Raw genomic sequence first — 17,766 nt, forward strand, 5'->3', positions numbered from 1 at the left:
AGCACCCCATGGGCAAACAGCGATCTATATAGTATGCTCCTTCCCAGAAGCAGCCCAATAGGTGGACACTATTCGGAGGCACAGGTAGTAAGTAACCGGAACGCCGCATCAATGTATGTTTTGGCCATTAGGGTGACCCTTCCCAACTTCTTGATCCGCCTGATTGCCTTGTCAAAGGATGTACAGTATATACTACTGTACTTGGTTCCGCGTCGATGTTGTCATTTACGTACCTGCCCCTTGGATATGACAAATGGTGGATTAGTCTGAATGTATTGGGTTCCGTTTTTGGCACAACTCACAACGGGGATACCACTACGTCTTGTAAGGAAAGTGTTCTGAATGGAACCGCCATTCTACCTAAAGATATTTCTTTTTTTAATTTTCTTGTCACGACATCTGGGTGTTGGTAGGCTGATTTTAGATTTTTACTCCAGCCTTTCTTGATTTTAGAAGGGCATGACATCCCTATATCTGTGTCTCCCCCTCCTTTTACTCCTCCACCTCTTTTCTTTTCGCATGACTATATGTACTTGTCACTTTTCCGTGTGTTAATTGTGTCTTCTGAGCAGTTTTTCAGCTTTTGGACACCTTTGAAGTGTTTTCTATGTGTTTTTTATGTGTTTCTATGTGTTTTTGTTTGCCTGCCATTGGTTTTAACGGTGTTCGAAGGTGTTCGACGAACAGTTCGACGAACAGTTCGGCGAACATACGGGTGTTCGACGAACCGAACTCGAACACTACGGGGGTGGCTCAACACTAGTAGTGAATCACTCATTACAACATCATGCGGCAAACAGTTACATAGTCTCACTGCTCTTACAGTAAAGAATCCCCGTCTGTGATTATGATTAAACCTTTTTTCCTCCAGACATAGAAGATGCCCCCTTGTCCCCGTTTCAGGCCTCAGAGTAAAAAGATCAGTAGAAAGGTCTTTGTACTGTCCCCTCATATACTTGTACATAGTAATAAGATCACCCCTAAGCCTTATTCATCCCTAAGGTCTCATTCCAAATTCTACAATTTCTACTGTAGTGAATTTAATGCCACTTTGTTGGTGTCTGCCACTAATTTTTGGAAATGTGGGGAATCCTGATTGGGTCTCCATCTATTGGGTTTGGCTGTAGTGGAAGCGGTGTTGGTCCCCATTATACTACTTCTACTCTAGTGAAATTTATGCCACTTTGGGGGTTTTAGGCAATAATTTATTAAAATGTGAACATTCCAGATTGAGTCTCCATCTATTGGGTTGGTTGTAGTGGAAGAGGTTTCGGTCTCCCCTAAACTACTTCTACTCTGGTGAAATTGATGGCACTTTGCTGGTGTCTGCCACTAATTTTTTGAAATGTAGAGAATCCTGATTAAGTCTCGTCTATTGGGTTTGGCTGTAGTGGAAGAGTTGTCGGTCACCATTATACTAGTTTTACTCTAGTGAAATTAATTCTTTGGTGCAGATATTTTTGTCACAGGGGTACACAAGATATAATCAAAATTTGTTTTCTTAGTACCGTGGTATATAAAGCAGGCTACATTTCATCTTTTAATTTTTTGGTGCTGATATTGTTCTCCATACAGGGGCACACATTAAGTAATGAGAGAGCATGAAATTTTCTCAACTTAGTGGTCCAGCGATTTCTAAAAACTTACCCAGATCTGCCAGAGCTGCTTGTGAACGTTAAATGTATGTGTGCCCATTTCAGAAAGTCATCTATTGCTTCCACAACCCTGGCAGTGTTTCAGCAGCATATGCAGCTTTCAGCTCACCGACTGTTGTGCGATGTCACCACATGTTGGAAATCAACGTTGCAGATGTTAGGAAGGATTTGTGAGCAGCAGAAGGCAGTTGTTGAGTACCAGCTTCAACATGGCCATCGGCATTCAGTTTAGCCTCCACACATAAGAACTGATGAGTGGGCATGGATGTCTGACATCTGTGCCGTCCTCTAAAACTTTGAGGATTCCACCAAGATGGTGAACGGTGATGATGCCATAATTAGTGTCACCATCCCGCTTCTCTGTCTACTGAAACGCTTGGTGCTCACAGATGGAGCAAGGAACTTTGCAGCCCAGCCTCATCTCATCTCAATGCAGATTGGGTGATAATGAGGAGGAGAAAGATGAGGAGGATAACATGGATAGTCGTCCTCTTGGGGAAGACAGCGAAGTCTTGGCTGTCTTGGAAGTCTTGATACCCCTCTTTCAGTCTGTGGGAAAGCTGTATGAGTTTCACTTAATGACCTTCAGTGGCCTAAACCATGGCTTTGCTTATGCACGTCATTTCTCAAAACGCATTGCACATCAGGCCATTGTCCAACTCTGCAGTGAATAAACTCAAAAAAAAGATCTTTGTCTGTGACCAAGCATCACCGAGAAGTGTGAGCTGATGTTGGACGGGCTGTCATTGCTTATGCAACAAGCTGCATTAGAGGACTTCCTGGGAGAAATGACAGCCGGAGTAGATATGGTTTCCCTCTATGCCAGTCCTTTCACCGGGGTAAAGAATGTGGCTGTGGTGAAATACAACTCTCACCGAGAAGCAGTGTCAGACTGAAGAACATTGGGCCCAAGAATGGATTTGATTCTGAGCGGCCACCTTTCTTCCCCACTAAAGAGCCCCATAGCAGCTGCAAGGTTTACGCTACGAACTCTCCTGAAGGAGAAGCCAGTACCCACCGGAGGATTCTCCGGTTCTTCAGTGGGCATGTCCAACCCTGCCCAGAAGCATCCCTGGCTAAGAACAGTGTGTGGGAAAGTTCCCGGGCACTCTATGGCTGTTGTTTTTAATGCAGACTGGCTCCATACTGTCCCTGGCCACATTCACTTGACCATGTGTTTGTGGTTAGGCGGTGCACTGGGGAGGGCACGAGTGATGTTCTGGCACCCGTGCTTGTGGAAGGTGTTGACGACTCCGGGAGAATGAGTGGCGACTGGGGACTGAGTATGGAGACCCGGCCACCACTGGGATGAGGTTGTGAAAAGCTTCCATCTCCACGAGGCTAAAAGGCAACATTTCAAGTGCCAGCAGCTGTCCAGAAATGTGGCAGTTTAGTATTGCGGCCTGTTTTAGCTGGCTGCATGCTTGCGCTTGCATTCCAAGTAACAGAAAACCTGAAAGGTTTGCACTATGAACTCTCCTGATGGAGAAGCCAGGGCCCGCCAGAGGATTCTTGGTTTCTCTGGTGGGTCCGTACAACCCTGCTGAGAAGCAGCCCTGGCTAAGAAAAGTGTGTGGAAAGGTTCCAGGACACTCTATGACTGTTTTTTTTTACTGAGGGGGAAACCCACACAAACTTGGGGAGAACATACAAAATCCTTGCAGATGTCCTTGGTGGAATTTGAACCCTGGATCCCAGTGCTGCAAGGCTTCAGTGCTAACCACTGAGCCAATGTGCTGCCCTCTCTTTTTTCCTTCTGATATCTAACATGCTAGAGAAACTTGGACCTACTGCTACTTAGTATCTTCAGCTCCTTTGTGAGAAACTAATGTATTTGGGAAGCCACTCAGTCTACCAAATAAAATTCCTGAGAAGGAAATTGTGGATGGCTTTGCTACTGATACTGGGGGCACTGCTAATACCATGGCATCATGCCATAGTTCACTGAAAATATTCCAGGCTTGGAGTTAAGCGGATTCCCTGTCACGGGGGTGTCAGAGGTGACAGACAGTCGCCCTGCAGTCGGTTTCATAAGATCTTTATGTTTGGCATTACAGACATCTTCTCAGATGCAGACCTAGCGGCTACCTCCCTCTGGTAATTAGCTCCCTGGCCTGGGTGTATATATACCTGGTGTATCTGAGAGGGAGATGCCGGCTATATTCATATCTACTTGTGAAGGCTTAGCAAGAGCAGTACTTCGTCCTCTCTGGAGCTTCAGGCCGAGTTCGCATTTGTCTGGAGTCATCTAAAGCTAAGCATTCTTCCTCTGTTTGTCTACCCTTGTTGTCTATAGAGTTTAGCGGAGATCGACTAGTGCTCATCTCCTCCCATCCCTAGCCTTACCCATAAACCAGGGAAAGTCAAGGCGAGGCACACTTTGGCGATTGGTTCAGAGCCAATATAGGGACGTTAGTTGGGACAGGGTGACACTAGTCCAGACTAGGAGGTCCCACTTCCCCCTTTCCCCAGTGTTTGGGGTCCTTTTCCCTCTTCCCTCTTTGTCTTTCCGACACCTGGCGTGACATTCCCATAAAAAAGTACCAGCAGCAACCTAAGGAGATGATGGCCTCTATCATCATCACAACCTCAGCACTATAAACTCTCCCGAAGGAGAAGCCAGGCCCCACTGAAGGAGTCTCCGGTTCTCTGGTGGGCCTGTTCAACGCTGCTGAGAAGCAGCCCTGGCTAAGAAAAGTCTGTAGGAATGTTCCCGGACATTATATGGCTGTTTTTTTTCTGTGGTCTGGCTCCATTGAGATGTACTATCCCTGGCCACGTTCACCTGTCCACGTGTTTGTGGTTAGGTGGTCCTTCCCACTAAGTGCACAGGGGAGGGCACGGGTAATGTTCTGGGACCCATGCTTGTGGAAGGCAGGGACGACCCGGGGAGAAAATGTGGCGGCTCGTGACCAAGATATGGAGATCCGGCCACCGCCGCCATGAGCTTGTGAAAAGCTTTCGCCTCCATGAGCCTAAAAGGCAACATTTTAAGAGCAGGCAGCTGTCCAGAAATGTGGCAGTTTAGTATTGCGACCTGTGGGTGGGTAGCTGGCTGCATATTTGCGCTTGCATTCCAAATAACAGAAAACTAAGGAGATGGATGGCCTCATCAACATCACAACCTGAAATGTTTGCGGTATGAACTCTCCTGATGGAGAAGCCAAGGCCCACCAGAGGATTCTTGGGTTCTCTGGTGGGCCTGTCCAACTCTACCGAGAAGCAGCCCTGGCTAAGAAAAGTGTGTGGGAAGGTTCAAGGACACTCTATGGCTGCTTTTTTACTGAAGGGGAAACCCACGCAAACATGGGGTGAACATACAAAATCCTTGCAGATGTTGTCCTTGCTGGGATTTGAACCCAGGATCCCAGTGCTGCAAGACTTCAGTGCTAACCACTGAGCCACTGTGCTACCGTTCAACCTCTGATATTTAAAAGGCTGGAGAAACTTGCACCTTCTGCCACTCTGTATCTTCAGCTCCTTTGGAGAAACTAATGTATTTGGGCAGCCACTCAATCTACCAAATAAAATTTCTAAGAAGGAAATTGGGGATAGCTTCACTACTGGTACTGGGGGCAGTGCTAATACCATGGCGTCATACCATAGTTCACTGTAAATATTCCAGGCTGGTTGGAACCAAGCAAATTCCCACAGAAAATTACCAGCAGTAATGTTCTGGGACCCGTGCTTGTGGGAGGCGGGGCGACACCAGGAGAAATAGTGGTGGCTGGGTACCGAGTATGGAGATCTGGCCACTGCTGCCAAGAGGTTGTGAAAAGCTTCCGCCTCCACGAGCCTAAAAGGCAACATTTCAAGTGCAAGCACCTGTCCAGAAATGTGGCAGTTTAGTATTGCGGCCTGTGGGTGGGTGGCTGTTTGCATACTTGCGCTTGCATCCCAAGTAACAGAAAACTAAGGAGATGAATGGCCTCATCATCATCATGACCTGAAAGGTTTGCACTGTGAACTCTCCTGATGGAGTAGCCAGGGCCCACCGGAGGACTCTATGGTTCTCTGGTGGGCCAGTCCATTGAGGTATAAGGCCAGGAGACCAGAGAGTCCACCCTGGCCTCTCCGAGAGTTTCCATGGGGCTAGATGACCGGTGGGTCCCAATATGGCTCCGCCGAATGTCTCCATGGGTTCCAGGTGATCCGTGGGTCCCTCCTGGCAAACCCAAACAACATATCCATGGGGTCAGGTGACTTCATCGTCCCAACCTCATCTCCCCAAAATGTATCCATGTCTCTCTGATGGTCAGTGGAGCAGATCCGTATCTTTCCAGTCAGGGCCAATACCCTTAGGCTAGTACCATGTAGAATCCAAATCTGTGTCTCTTTGGATGGCGCTGCCATGCAATCCATCTACTTTCCTGAAGGAGGTCTCTCATTCTCCTTGTAAAGTCTTTCTGATGCTCCTTGATTCTGCTTGCAGCACTACAGACACCCCTGTTTATATTTATATCTGTTAAGGTAATCAGTCACAGGTTGGGGGAAATGGCAATGCTCAGATCTTATTGTTTGAGCTAATCAGTTTACATAGTTGGTATACAGTGGGCTCTTAAACCAACATTCAACTGACTTTTAGTACAATATGTAATTAGCATATTAGCAAACATCATTGTTTCCAAACCCAAGAGGAGATAACAATCAGGGTTATACAAATACTGGACTTAAAAAAGGTAATTAGCTCATATCACCTGAAACTCACAGGAATCCCAGGCTCACAGATTAGTGTCCAGCATACACTTGTAAGGATATATAGAAAAAGTAAAATCCGGTGCCACAAGCGATAAATCCTTTTATTCCAAAAAATAAAAATCACATGTCCCTAGGAGGGGAACAACTGGACGCATTTCGAGGACACAGCCCCTTAATCGTCAGTAAGGATTTATCGCTTGTGGCACCGGATATTACTTTTTCTATTTATACAAATACTGGTCTGTCCTTATTGACCAGGCATATAAATACACAAAGATAATAGTGTATTTCTCTTGGATGAACAAATCTAAACATCTGGCTTATTAAGATTGTAGGCTGTATCGTCACAACTAGTCCACAGGTAATAGTGTGTCAGAAAACACTCTAGGGTGTCCCTCATCAAAAAGGATATTCATTATAATGCTGGCATAAAAAGGGGGGAAGGTGAAAGGGAAGGGAGGGGGAATTTTATTAAATACAAAGTATGTTCCTATTAGGTGCAGATGTATATGAAGACTGGCAGTCCATATGGATATTAGCGCAATAAAGGTATATATAGGAAGGACACTTAGGTATAGTTAGTAGATCAGATAAAATCTCATGATTAATTACACTTACGGTATATATGATAGTATTCACTATTAGACAAAGATATTCACCAACCATACAAGCTGATGGATAAAGGGTCCTATAACACATTATATGAAGCAACAATAATTTTGTTGCTCATTTAGACCATTTTTTTATCAATGTATGTAATCTAAAATCCATTGACACTCCTTTAGGGGAAGTATCCTATTCCAATCTCCTCACCTCATGTTCTTCCTTACCACCTCAAGTACACAAAAGGATATAGCTTTAGGATTGTTCATATCAAATTCTTTTATGTGTCGAATTACAGGTGCATCTCTATTATGTTGTACATCACCTAGGTGCTCCCCCACCCGTCAAATCAATTCACTTTTCGTCTTGCCGATGTAACTTAAAGGGCATGTGCAGGTGGCCATATAAATCACACCCATTGACTTACAATTTGCAAAATCTCTCATATAGAAGACCTTTGCCCTCAGGGCTTCCGGAAAAACTCTTACACGGTCTAAATCAGGGGCAAAATTTACAATCGCCGCACCTGAACATTCCGCACGTCCTAAGGTCCAACCAAGTGCAAGGTCTAGATGGTTGTTTGTACAGACTATGGACCAAACGGTCATGGAGGGACCGCCAATTTCTATACGTAATATTTGGGCGTGTTGATAAAAAGCCCCTAGGGTCTGGGTCAGCCATCAGTGTCCCCCAATGCTTTCTGATAATACCTTGCACCTCATTAGCTCTATTGTCATACGTGCCAGTCATTCTTGGTGGACCAGTTTTGTCTTCTTTCTTCCTATTGAAATGTAGTAAAGTCTGCCTATCCTGGTCAGAGGCGTGTAGGAAGGCGGATTGTACAATACAATCTCATCAGGATAACCCCTGTCCTTAAAACAACAGCCAAGATCATGGGCCTGAGCACAAAACATCCCATAACACAGCCTTCCCTTGCTCCAGGTTCAGTGGAGACAGCCATTGCTCAAACTCGGCCTTTAGACCTGTCCACAACTCTTAAGCTGTATGACTGCAATCTCCAAGGCATATTAATTTTAACACTGCCTGATTGCGGTGAGCCCTTGCTGCACAGTACAGAGGTGGGGGATTCTCTCTGCACTGTTGAAATGTGTGTTTCATTAAGACAGACGTTGAGGGCACAGGTGGAGGCCCTAGAGGAGGGGAAGCAGGAGCACTGGAGGAAGTGTTAGATACAGAGGTTTGTCCCACAAACCTTGATCATTCCTACATTTGCTGTCTAGTCACACTTTGGTGTCTAGTGGTTTAGTTCTCCATCCCCTGGTGTGTAGTAGTTTAGTTATCCAACCATAGCTGTTTAGTTGGTTAGTTTTCCAACCGCTGTTGTCTTATTAGTTTAGTTCTCCATGTTCTGGTGAGTATTTGTTTCATTCTCCAACCTTATCTGTTTAGTAGTTTAGTTCTCCAACTCCTGCTGTCTATTAGTTTGGTTCTCCGTTTTCTGGTGTCTAGTGTTTTAGTTCTCTATTCCCTGGTGTGTAGTAGTTTAGCTCTCTATGTTCTGGTGTGTATTTATTTTGTTCTCCAACCCATCCATGCCCACCTTCCCCCCCAGGGATTAACGACTAGTGACAAGGGTTTGGATTCTTCTCGGACCCTACTTCATTCGGACCCAGATCAACTGAAAAAAACTTTGGGCATCGCTACACATGCTTTCCCCCTCTTGAGTCTGAAGCTTTGGATCAGACCTCTGATGCCCCGGAATAGAATGTGTGAACAGCTCTGCAGACTTGCCCATCTGTACTTCCCCACAGTCAATTGGGTGGTTGGAGAGTTGTGACATGGATGAAAACAAGGGTAATTGGGGTGCCACCTCTGAAGATTGTACTGTGTGTGATGATAATGTGGAGGAAGAGGAGCAGAGGCCACTTGATGCAGCGCTTGTCATCTACTGGAGCACATGTTCTTACTGCTCCTCATCTACAAGACATACCGCTGTGTGACTGCCAATAAAAGGGAGTGGAGTCAAGTAACAAAAGTTTTAAAAATGCTGCACAATTACTCACTGCAGCAAAACAAACATACTTCTCATCTCTCATATCATACATGTCTAACAACCCTAAACAGCTATTCAGTACTCAACTCTCCTCCTCCAAAACCAGCTACTCCACCATCACGGGAGATCATCTTTACTCTTCAAATCACATTTCACCACCTGTGAACTTGACTCAATACCATCCCACCTCATTTCAAACCATACCAGTGTCTTCATCCCAAGCCTAAACCTCCTCTTCAACCTGTCACTAACTACTGGTGTCTTTCCCTCATGATTCAAACATACCTCAATCACACCCATCCTCCAAAAGCCCTTTCTTGACCCATCCTATGTCGAGCTATCACCCCATCTCACTTCTCCCCTATACTTCCAAACTACTGGATCAACAAGTCTATTTTGAACTGTCCTCATACCTCTCCTCCTGCTCCCTCTTTGACCGCTTACAATCAGGCTTCCGACCTCACCATTCCACTGAAACTGCCCTGACTAAAGTCACCAATGACTTGCTAATTGCCAAATCCAAGCAAGACTCTGTCCTCCTGCTCCTAGACCTGTCATTTGTCTTCGACACAGTAGACCATTCCCTCTTACTACTGACTCATCTCTCTGCATCACAGACTTGGCCCTGTCTTTGATCTTTTCATACCTTAGCGACAGGATATTCAGTGTCTCCCACTCACATACCATCTCCTCATCTCACCCCTATGAGTCGGTGTCCCCCATATTTCAGTTCTATGACCCAGGCTCTTCTCCATCTACACCTTTGACCTGGGACAGCTCATAGTCTCACGGGTTTCAGTACCACCTCTATGCTGATGACACACAGATCTACCTCTCTGTGCCTAATATCACCTCCTTACTAACCAGAATCCCAGAATGTGTGTCCTCTATTTCATCTTTCTTCTCTGCTAGATTTGTATAACTTAACATGGATAAAACCGAATGCATCATCTTTCCACCATCTCATTCATCCCCCCCAACTGACCTGTCCATCAAAGTGAATAGCTGTCCACTCGCCCCAGTCCCGCAAGCTTGACTCTGATCTGTCCTTCAAACATCAGATCCAAGCCCTTTCTACTTGATGCTGACTCCAACTCTAAAGTATCTTGGGGATCCACACATTCCTCAACCATGAATCTAGAAAAACACCAGTGCACACCCTCATCATCTCCTGCCTCGACTACTAAAAGCTCCTGCTCTGTGGCCTCCCTTTTACCACTCTCACACCCCTCCAATCTATCCTAAACTTTGCTGGCTGATTAATCCACCTGTCACTCCACTATTCTTAGGCTTCTCCCCTCTTTCAATCCATGCGCTGGCTCCTGTTGCCCAAAGACTCCAGTTGAAAAGCCTAACTTTGGCATACCAAGCCATCGAAAACCTGTCTCCTCCATTCATGTGTGACCTAGTCTCCTGTACTAGTTACCTGCACGTAACCTCCCATCCCTCCAAGATCTCCATCTCTACTTCCCTCTTATCTCTTCTTGCCACAATAGCATACAAGATTTGTCCCGTGCATCTCCACTACTGTGTAACTCTGTACCCCAACACATCAGACTCTTGCCAACCTTGAAAAGGAAGCTGAAGACCCACTTCTTCTGCCAAGCATATAATTTGCAGCAACCCTCGCTCCAGCATACCGCTGCACGACTAGCTGTACCCTGACCTACTATATCCTCACCCATCCCTTGTAGATTGTTTGTGCACCCTTGCGGGCAGGGTCCTCTCGCCTCTTGTACCAGTTGGTGAGTCACCGACGGTGACCCCTTTTCACATGTAAAGCACCACAAAATAAATGTCACAATAATAATAATAATAATACTTGTACTCTGGGTCAATTGATGGCACTTTCCCGGTGTCTACCCCTAATTTGATGTGTTTTCGCAACTTTTGGGCCATTTGAAGATGTTGCATATGAGGGGTTTTTTGCCCCGCATTGAATCCTATGACGTTCGGTAATGTTTGGCAAATATTTGACAAATAAATCGGTGAATATTGCAAATTCGACAAACATAATCCAAATCGAATATTGAAACATTCGCTAATCTCTAGTTACTATCACTATAATGTAATAAATGGGTTGTTGGCCATTACCTTTCTATTGATGGCCTATCCTTAGGATAGGCCATCAATATCTGATTGGGGGGTGCGGCACCTAGCACCCACACTGATCAGCTGTTAACAGCGGTGCCTGGAAGTTCTCGGACACTAGGGTGTTGCACCCCTACTGATCAGATATTGATGACCTGTTTCTTCATGATCATATGTGTTTTTTATTGTATATTGACTGTTTTTCAAGGATTTAAGTCTGTATGAAATGTTATACTATTGCTTTTATCATTAGACTTTAGACTCGTATTCCTATCTTTTTATCCCATGTATAGCTCTCTTTATTCCCTTTATATTATGCGGCATCAGTACAATGCAGAAACATGTAGTTTAGGTTTATTTGATAAACACATGTTCTGGACTATGCCACATTCTCCACATTTTTTTTTTTTATATTTCCTAAGTATTGATTTTTGGGAATTATAATATTGTAGGGTTTACTATGTGCATATAACAGATCTCTTGAAGAGAAATTAAAATATTTTGTCACCACTTATGATTTACAGGAATAGTCGGAGATTGGAAAAATCATTTTACTGTGGCTCAAAATGAATATTTTGACAAGATCTACAAGGCAGAAATGCAAGACTGCAGTGTGAAGTTTCCTTGGGAGACAGGCATACAGGAATAACGGGCTTTACCAGCAGACCAAATGTTCTAAGTGAAGTAAATGTATGAGTCTGAGATGATTATTGGTAACAAATTAACGTAACACTTTTTATGCATGATCACACACAGCTTGACACATTCATTGTTTTTTTATGAATAAGATGATTGATCTGGTAAAGGATATTGATGTTTCTGAATGTTCTTCATGTACTGAGTTAATTTCAATATTTAAAATAAATTTATTGCATTTGAGCCAAATCCATGTTTCTATGTTTGGATATGATGAAACTTCACAGGTAACAGGTTGTTTGGTTCCTGCAGATGGTGGCTAGTATGACAGACCATGTATATGTGGCGCCCCTGTGGGTTCAGTCACCACAGAGGTATTGCATCTCACCCAGAGGTGCGGTATCCCACTCTCAGGTAAGGATGGAGTACTACCCGGGACCAACACACTTGCATCCATTACACTTCAGGAGGGAAGGGAAAGATTGCTCCTAAGGGAGAGCACAGTCCCTGGTCCCTAGCTGGAGGGTGGAACCATGTAGTGGGTGTGGGTGGAGGAAGAAGACCAGGGGAGCACTTTAGCAGTAGTATAAAAAGGGGAGCCATCTGGAGAGAGGCGTTCAGTCAGAGGAGGACAGTGAGAGGAGCAGGAGCTCTGTAGGATCTTTGATCAGGAGGAGCAGGCCTGAGTTGAGAGGCCCAGGAGGGAAGGCTGAAGAGGAAGGGAGCGGAGGAAGGCTCCAGAAGTGAGGGGATCCCACGGACACAGGAAGTGCGGATGCCCCCCTTGCGCCCGAATCTACCAGGACATGGAGTGATCAGGCCACAGAGGGGACCGGCCCCTAAACTAGTGGAGAACTACAAGGCTCAGCTATAAACCGGAGTCTGCTGTACTTGCAAGGTGCAGCTGCCAACCACCACAATTACATCGCCGAAAAGGTGGCCACAGAGGGTCCAGGGGACTGCAGGTCGCCCGACAAGATCCGAGGCTACCGGCTTGGGACACTGACTGTGAGGCGCAGGGCAGGAGGGTGAGAGCCAGCACAGGAAGACGACCGAGGAAGGCAAACAGAATGGGGTCCCGTTTAAGTACTCCTGAAATACTTGAGAGATTGCTGAACCCCTTCCTTAGTGAATGCAGGACGTCGTGGGAGGTTACTCTGGTACTGGTAGCCTGGAGTTCAACAAATGTTAGTAAACCTGGAAGACTGCACCCCACTGTGTCACCTGCACTACCCTGCACAGCAATAGCTACCTCATCTATAACATCACTGCACTGCCCTGGAACTTAGCTCTACCTGTGGAGAGCTGAACCAACTCTGCTGCGTCACCATCAGCTCCAGAGAATCTGCACCGCAGCGGTGGCTCCATACCACAGGTGGCGTCATGAACATTAAATTATAAAAACTATAAAATCCCTTTTTTTTGACTGCCCTGGGTCACGGACCGGGTCACTGCCACTGTGACGTCCCCTGCACCGACCGGCCCGGCACCGAGTACCCCACATCCCAGGGGGCGCGTCATATATAGTATATAGTTTTTTTTAATTGTAAATTTTTATTGAATAAAATTTTAATTTTTTTAATTTTTAACAGAATATAAAATATAAAAGGAAAACAATAACTGGTAGACATAAATATGATAAGGTACATTGAAAACAGTTTGGACCAGTTATATAATATTCAATCTTTTTTAGAGATAAAACTAGTAAATTACGACATATAATAACATGAATGGTCAAGGTAGTACTAGTTTGAAAGGGGTAGAGACATACAAGACTTACAAGGTATAAGGTGGGGGGGGATGGTAGGGTAAGGATAGAGGTAAACAGATATGAGAAGGATTGATTAAATTTGAGAGATTGATAATCAAATATTCACAGTTGCCCAGAAAGCATCGCAAGGGGACCAGATTAGATTTAATTTTTCTATTCTATTTTCATTCATAGCATAACGGTATTTGTAGTTTCTAACATCTTTAATTTTTGTGTACAGATCCAGCAAAGAGGGGGGAGATGTTCGCTTCCATTGAACCACAATTAAGCATTTTTCAGCTGTCAGAATATTTAAAATGAGTTTAATAGTTTTGTTAGTTTTAACCTGTGGGAAAAGATTGAGCAAGAAAATCTGAGGTTCTAATGGTAGAGTCAGATTAAAAATTTGATTAACTGTAGATTTAACATTGGTCCAAAAGGGGGCAATAAGGAGACAGTCCCAGAAAACATGGAAGATTGTACCCTTATTTGTATTACATCTCCAGCATACAAAATCACAGATTATAATGGAAGTGTGTAGTATTTAAACAATTTCACCGACTAAATACACCTACAATTTATGTTTATTACTATCATTAAAAATTTAGTTGTAACTGACCCTCAAAAAAACAAACAAAAGACACCAAAAATGGTTAAAAGGCTGTAAAGTATTGGTGGCGCCCCTGAGGGTTCAGTCGCCACAGAGATACGGCACCTCACTCCGAGGTGTGGTGTCTCCCTTCTCTCAGGTAAGATGAGAGTGCTGCATGGAACCCCAAACACCTCCATCCAACACCACACTGCTCAAGGCCAGCAGGAGGGGCAAGACGCAATGTAGTTTTCGGCTGATCCCTGACCCTGGCTGGAGGAGGTGGAACCCAAAGGTAGGGGGAACCAATAATGAGTGTGGGTGGAGGAAGCAGACACAGGAAGCACTTATATAGTAGATATAAAATAGAGAATCCATCTTAGAGTGGCAGAACAGTGGTCTAGTAGTTGGAGAACAGTCCGGGAGCAGAGGCTCAGTCAGAGCTCTGCTCCACCAGTTAGGGCCTAGGATAGAGGCCCCGGAGGGGAGCAGGGAGTAGGCTCCGTTCTAGAAAAGGATCCCAGGGGGTCAGGTTCGTCCCGGATCCGACGTACAGGAAGGACTTCAGCATACCCGAGCGGGATTGAGAGTGGGCAGCGTAGGGCAGCGGTGAGAAGGACTGAGTAAGAATACGGTCAAAGTAGGAACACGAGAAAGTGGGGTTCCACCAGGCATTCCTAATCTGCTTGAAGAAGGACTAAACCTCTGCCCAGTGAACGCAGCGTGACGAGGGAGGCCATCACCAGTAAAGTGCACTTGTGAATTGCCTAAGAACTGTAAGTAAAACCTTGGATGACTGCATTGAACAGCCTCTGTCTGTTTCTTCACCGGCGCCATTAATCCTCACCGCACTACAATGCCCAGCGCACCTTTCATCTATCTTTACACTGCCCTGAGGCACGCTCCACCTGTGGGGAGCCGTACCATCTTTAGCTGCCCTGACATCTGCCTCAGAGGACTGTTGCAGTGCTGGTGATCCTCACCAGACACCACAAGTGGCGTCACGAACTTTTTGAACATTAACTACTAATAGGTAGCCCCTTTTGTGCACTGACCGCCCTGGGCCAGCCACCGTGATTCCTCCCAGAGAGTACCCTGAGGCCCCGGGGGCGAATCATATTCTCAGCCCAAAAAGAGATTATCATAAAGTGGGGAAGGGGCAATATCCTAAACTGACCCCTAATCTGTCCGTACCTCACAGCGGAGATTGGCACCCACTTGAACGCAAATGGCGTCCCCGCTCCTCATCGGCTCCACCCTGAAGGACCCTATAAGTCTCTGATTTGGTGAGAGTCATGGGAGTCAATTATCAGCGTAAGGGGACGCAAGAGGGTAATCACCATTCAATCCCAAAGACAACCTGCAGTGTACAGGTGTGGTAAATCAAAAAATAGGAAATTAATAGGTACTCATTTCCTAACAGTCAGTTATCTTAATGGCCCAGATACTTAAGAGGATATCAATCATCAAACAATCAATAATACTGTATATAGAACTCAATCCGGCTGTAAATACAGAACAAGTATATGAGTATTAGTAACAAAAATGATGGCAGGGAATATTCCTGCATCCTTCACCAAACCAGAAAATAGATGTCACTTTATACCAATATATACAATAGACCAATCTTCAAGTACAATAAGCATAAAAGGATTCACCAGCCAGCCAGAAAGTCAAGAGATATGAAATAGGAGGTGTGGCACCCCTGGGGGGATTACCACAGGATCCATAGGTGCAGGGAGAGATGCACATTTGGGCACACACAACACCTTCCACCCCAGGTCTGAGGGGAGGAGTCAGTTTCCAGGGGGACAGAAAAAGCGGCAGTTAGTCTTGTGAGGGATGAAGGAGGAGAGACAGAGAGAGCTGTTGGCTGAGGACCAGTTAAGCCTTGAACTAGGAAACAGGTCTGTGTTGTGAAGCGCCCTAGAGAGAGGGACGGAGGCTAGAAGGAGAAAGAAAGAGATAAAACTATTATCCCTTTAGCTCACCCGGACACCGGAGTCCGAGATTGCTATTAATTCAGGAATAGCATAGAAAACCCAGACTGATCAGGAGGATCTACTCCCCCTGAAGAAGAAGGAGAAAGTGTTGCCAAATTTGACCAAGTATAGGACCAAGGGCCCAGAAAGAGAATTGGTAGCCCCAAGGAAAGGTCCTCATTGTCAGTTGTGGAGGAGGACCCCAAAGAAAGTAAAAGGTGGCAGATTCAGCTTAAGGCAGGACTGATCCTAAACAACGCACACATTGTTAGAGGAGGCCTCACAAATCTCCAGAGTGAATATCTCTACCTGCACCGAAAACTTGGTTACCCTCCTGCACTGTACCTGTTACCGGACATCAGTAAAAGAAAGGTACTGAAACAAAGACTTAATGTGTGTGTGTGTGCCTACTTTGACATAACTGCCTATAGCGTTCATACAAGCCGTATGCCGATCACCTCAGCAACCATACACAGCGCTGGTAACAGATTTTACCAGTTACCACAGGAGGCATCACGACACAATACTCCCATCATCCTCACCCTCATCCCTTCACTGACGGTCCAGGGCACAGAACCGGGAACCGACCAACCGTGATCCCCACAGAAGTAGCCCATCCATCCCGGTATCCGAGTACCCCCTACCCTGTCGACCGATTCAGTTTGGCGTCACGAACAGGATACCGGGCCCAGTAGAACCGGGTACTGTGTGCTTCAATTGGACTTTATTGGAAGTTTGTGTACTGTAAAACAGGCCGTCATTACTGTGTCATAGAGAAATTAAACTGCGTCACAGAGCGGAGAGAGTCGCGGGGGCGTGGCTAAAGGAGCGCGAGGATAGTCCCGCCGTTTTTTTTTTTTAGAGTCACCGGTTACTAAAGGAGTTGATCATAGCGGCTGGCAACAGTTAACTAAGGGGGGCACCGTCATGAGTGAAGCAAACAATATCCGAGACCTTGAGGGGGGTTGCCCAAGACGCAGCAGCAGCCGATTCCTCAGCTGGTGAAGGAGCAGCAGCATCTGGAGCGATGGCCCCGATAATGCGAATTGCCTTGCCGTATGTACCGGGGGCCAAATGGTTACCAACGTGTGAAGGTAAACCTGGTACCTTAGCAGCTTTCAAACGTAAAATGTGTGCGGTGCTGGACATGTATGCAATGACAGGAAAGCAGCGAGTCTCCGTTGTGCAGGGACAATTAATAGGTGCAGCGGAGCTAGAAGCTGAGACTTGTAGTGATGCTGATGGAGACTCTATATAAAATGTGTTTGATAAGCTCAAAGCTGCTTTTGAAAAATGCACACAGTCTAAACTAAGGATGCTATTCTACCAATGCAAGCAGAGACCGCAAGATACCATCAGAGACTTTGCCCTACGTTTACAAGTGGCACTCCGGTCCATAAAACCGGTAGATCCAGCAAGTGTGCAAGACGAAGATAAATTGCTTGCAGAACAGTTTATGAATGGGTTGAGATCAGACTTTCACCGTCAGTGGGTGCACATGTGGGTCCTAGATCATCCAAAGGTGTATTTTAATACCTTAAAGGACCGTGCTATAACTGTACTACGAGACCCATTACCTGCAAAACCAGCAATCCCATTCTGGCAGGTTAATACCTCTCACATGAACTTAGAACCTACACCTAAAGACTCTGTAAAAGCAGTAGGACAAGCTGTCGCACCCGAATCTGCTGATGATTTACATAATCAAATGTTACTACTAACCAAAAACATGGACTACGTGCTAAAAC

General features: G+C 45.5%; 1 protein-coding gene across 9 annotated transcripts in view; it reads left to right on the forward strand.

Moving 5' to 3' along the window:
* Positions 1-11,873, forward strand: part of LOC141172265 (sulfotransferase 2B1-like) — a 462,870-nt gene extending 450,997 nt beyond the window's left edge. For 4 of the 9 annotated variants that reach the window (XM_073656276.1, XM_073656278.1, XM_073656277.1 and 1 more), the window contains exon 9: positions 11,586-11,690. Coding sequence is in view for 1 of the 9 variants with exons in the window: in XM_073656279.1 (XP_073512380.1) it covers positions 11,586-11,710 (125 nt within the window). In the remaining 8 variants the exon portion in view is untranslated. Of the gene's footprint in view, positions 1-11,585 lie in introns of all 9 variants that reach the window. The other 5 variants (XM_073656274.1, XM_073656279.1, XM_073656273.1 and 2 more) reach the window with 5 other exon arrangements.
* The last annotated feature ends 5,893 nt before the right edge of the window (positions 11,874-17,766 follow it).

This window comes from Phyllobates terribilis, unplaced genomic scaffold (assembly GCF_046119375.1).
Source record: "Phyllobates terribilis strain yellow unplaced genomic scaffold, ASM4611937v1 Scaffold_12__6_contigs__length_324123572, whole genome shotgun sequence".
Taxonomy (NCBI): Eukaryota; Metazoa; Chordata; class Amphibia; order Anura; family Dendrobatidae; genus Phyllobates; species Phyllobates terribilis.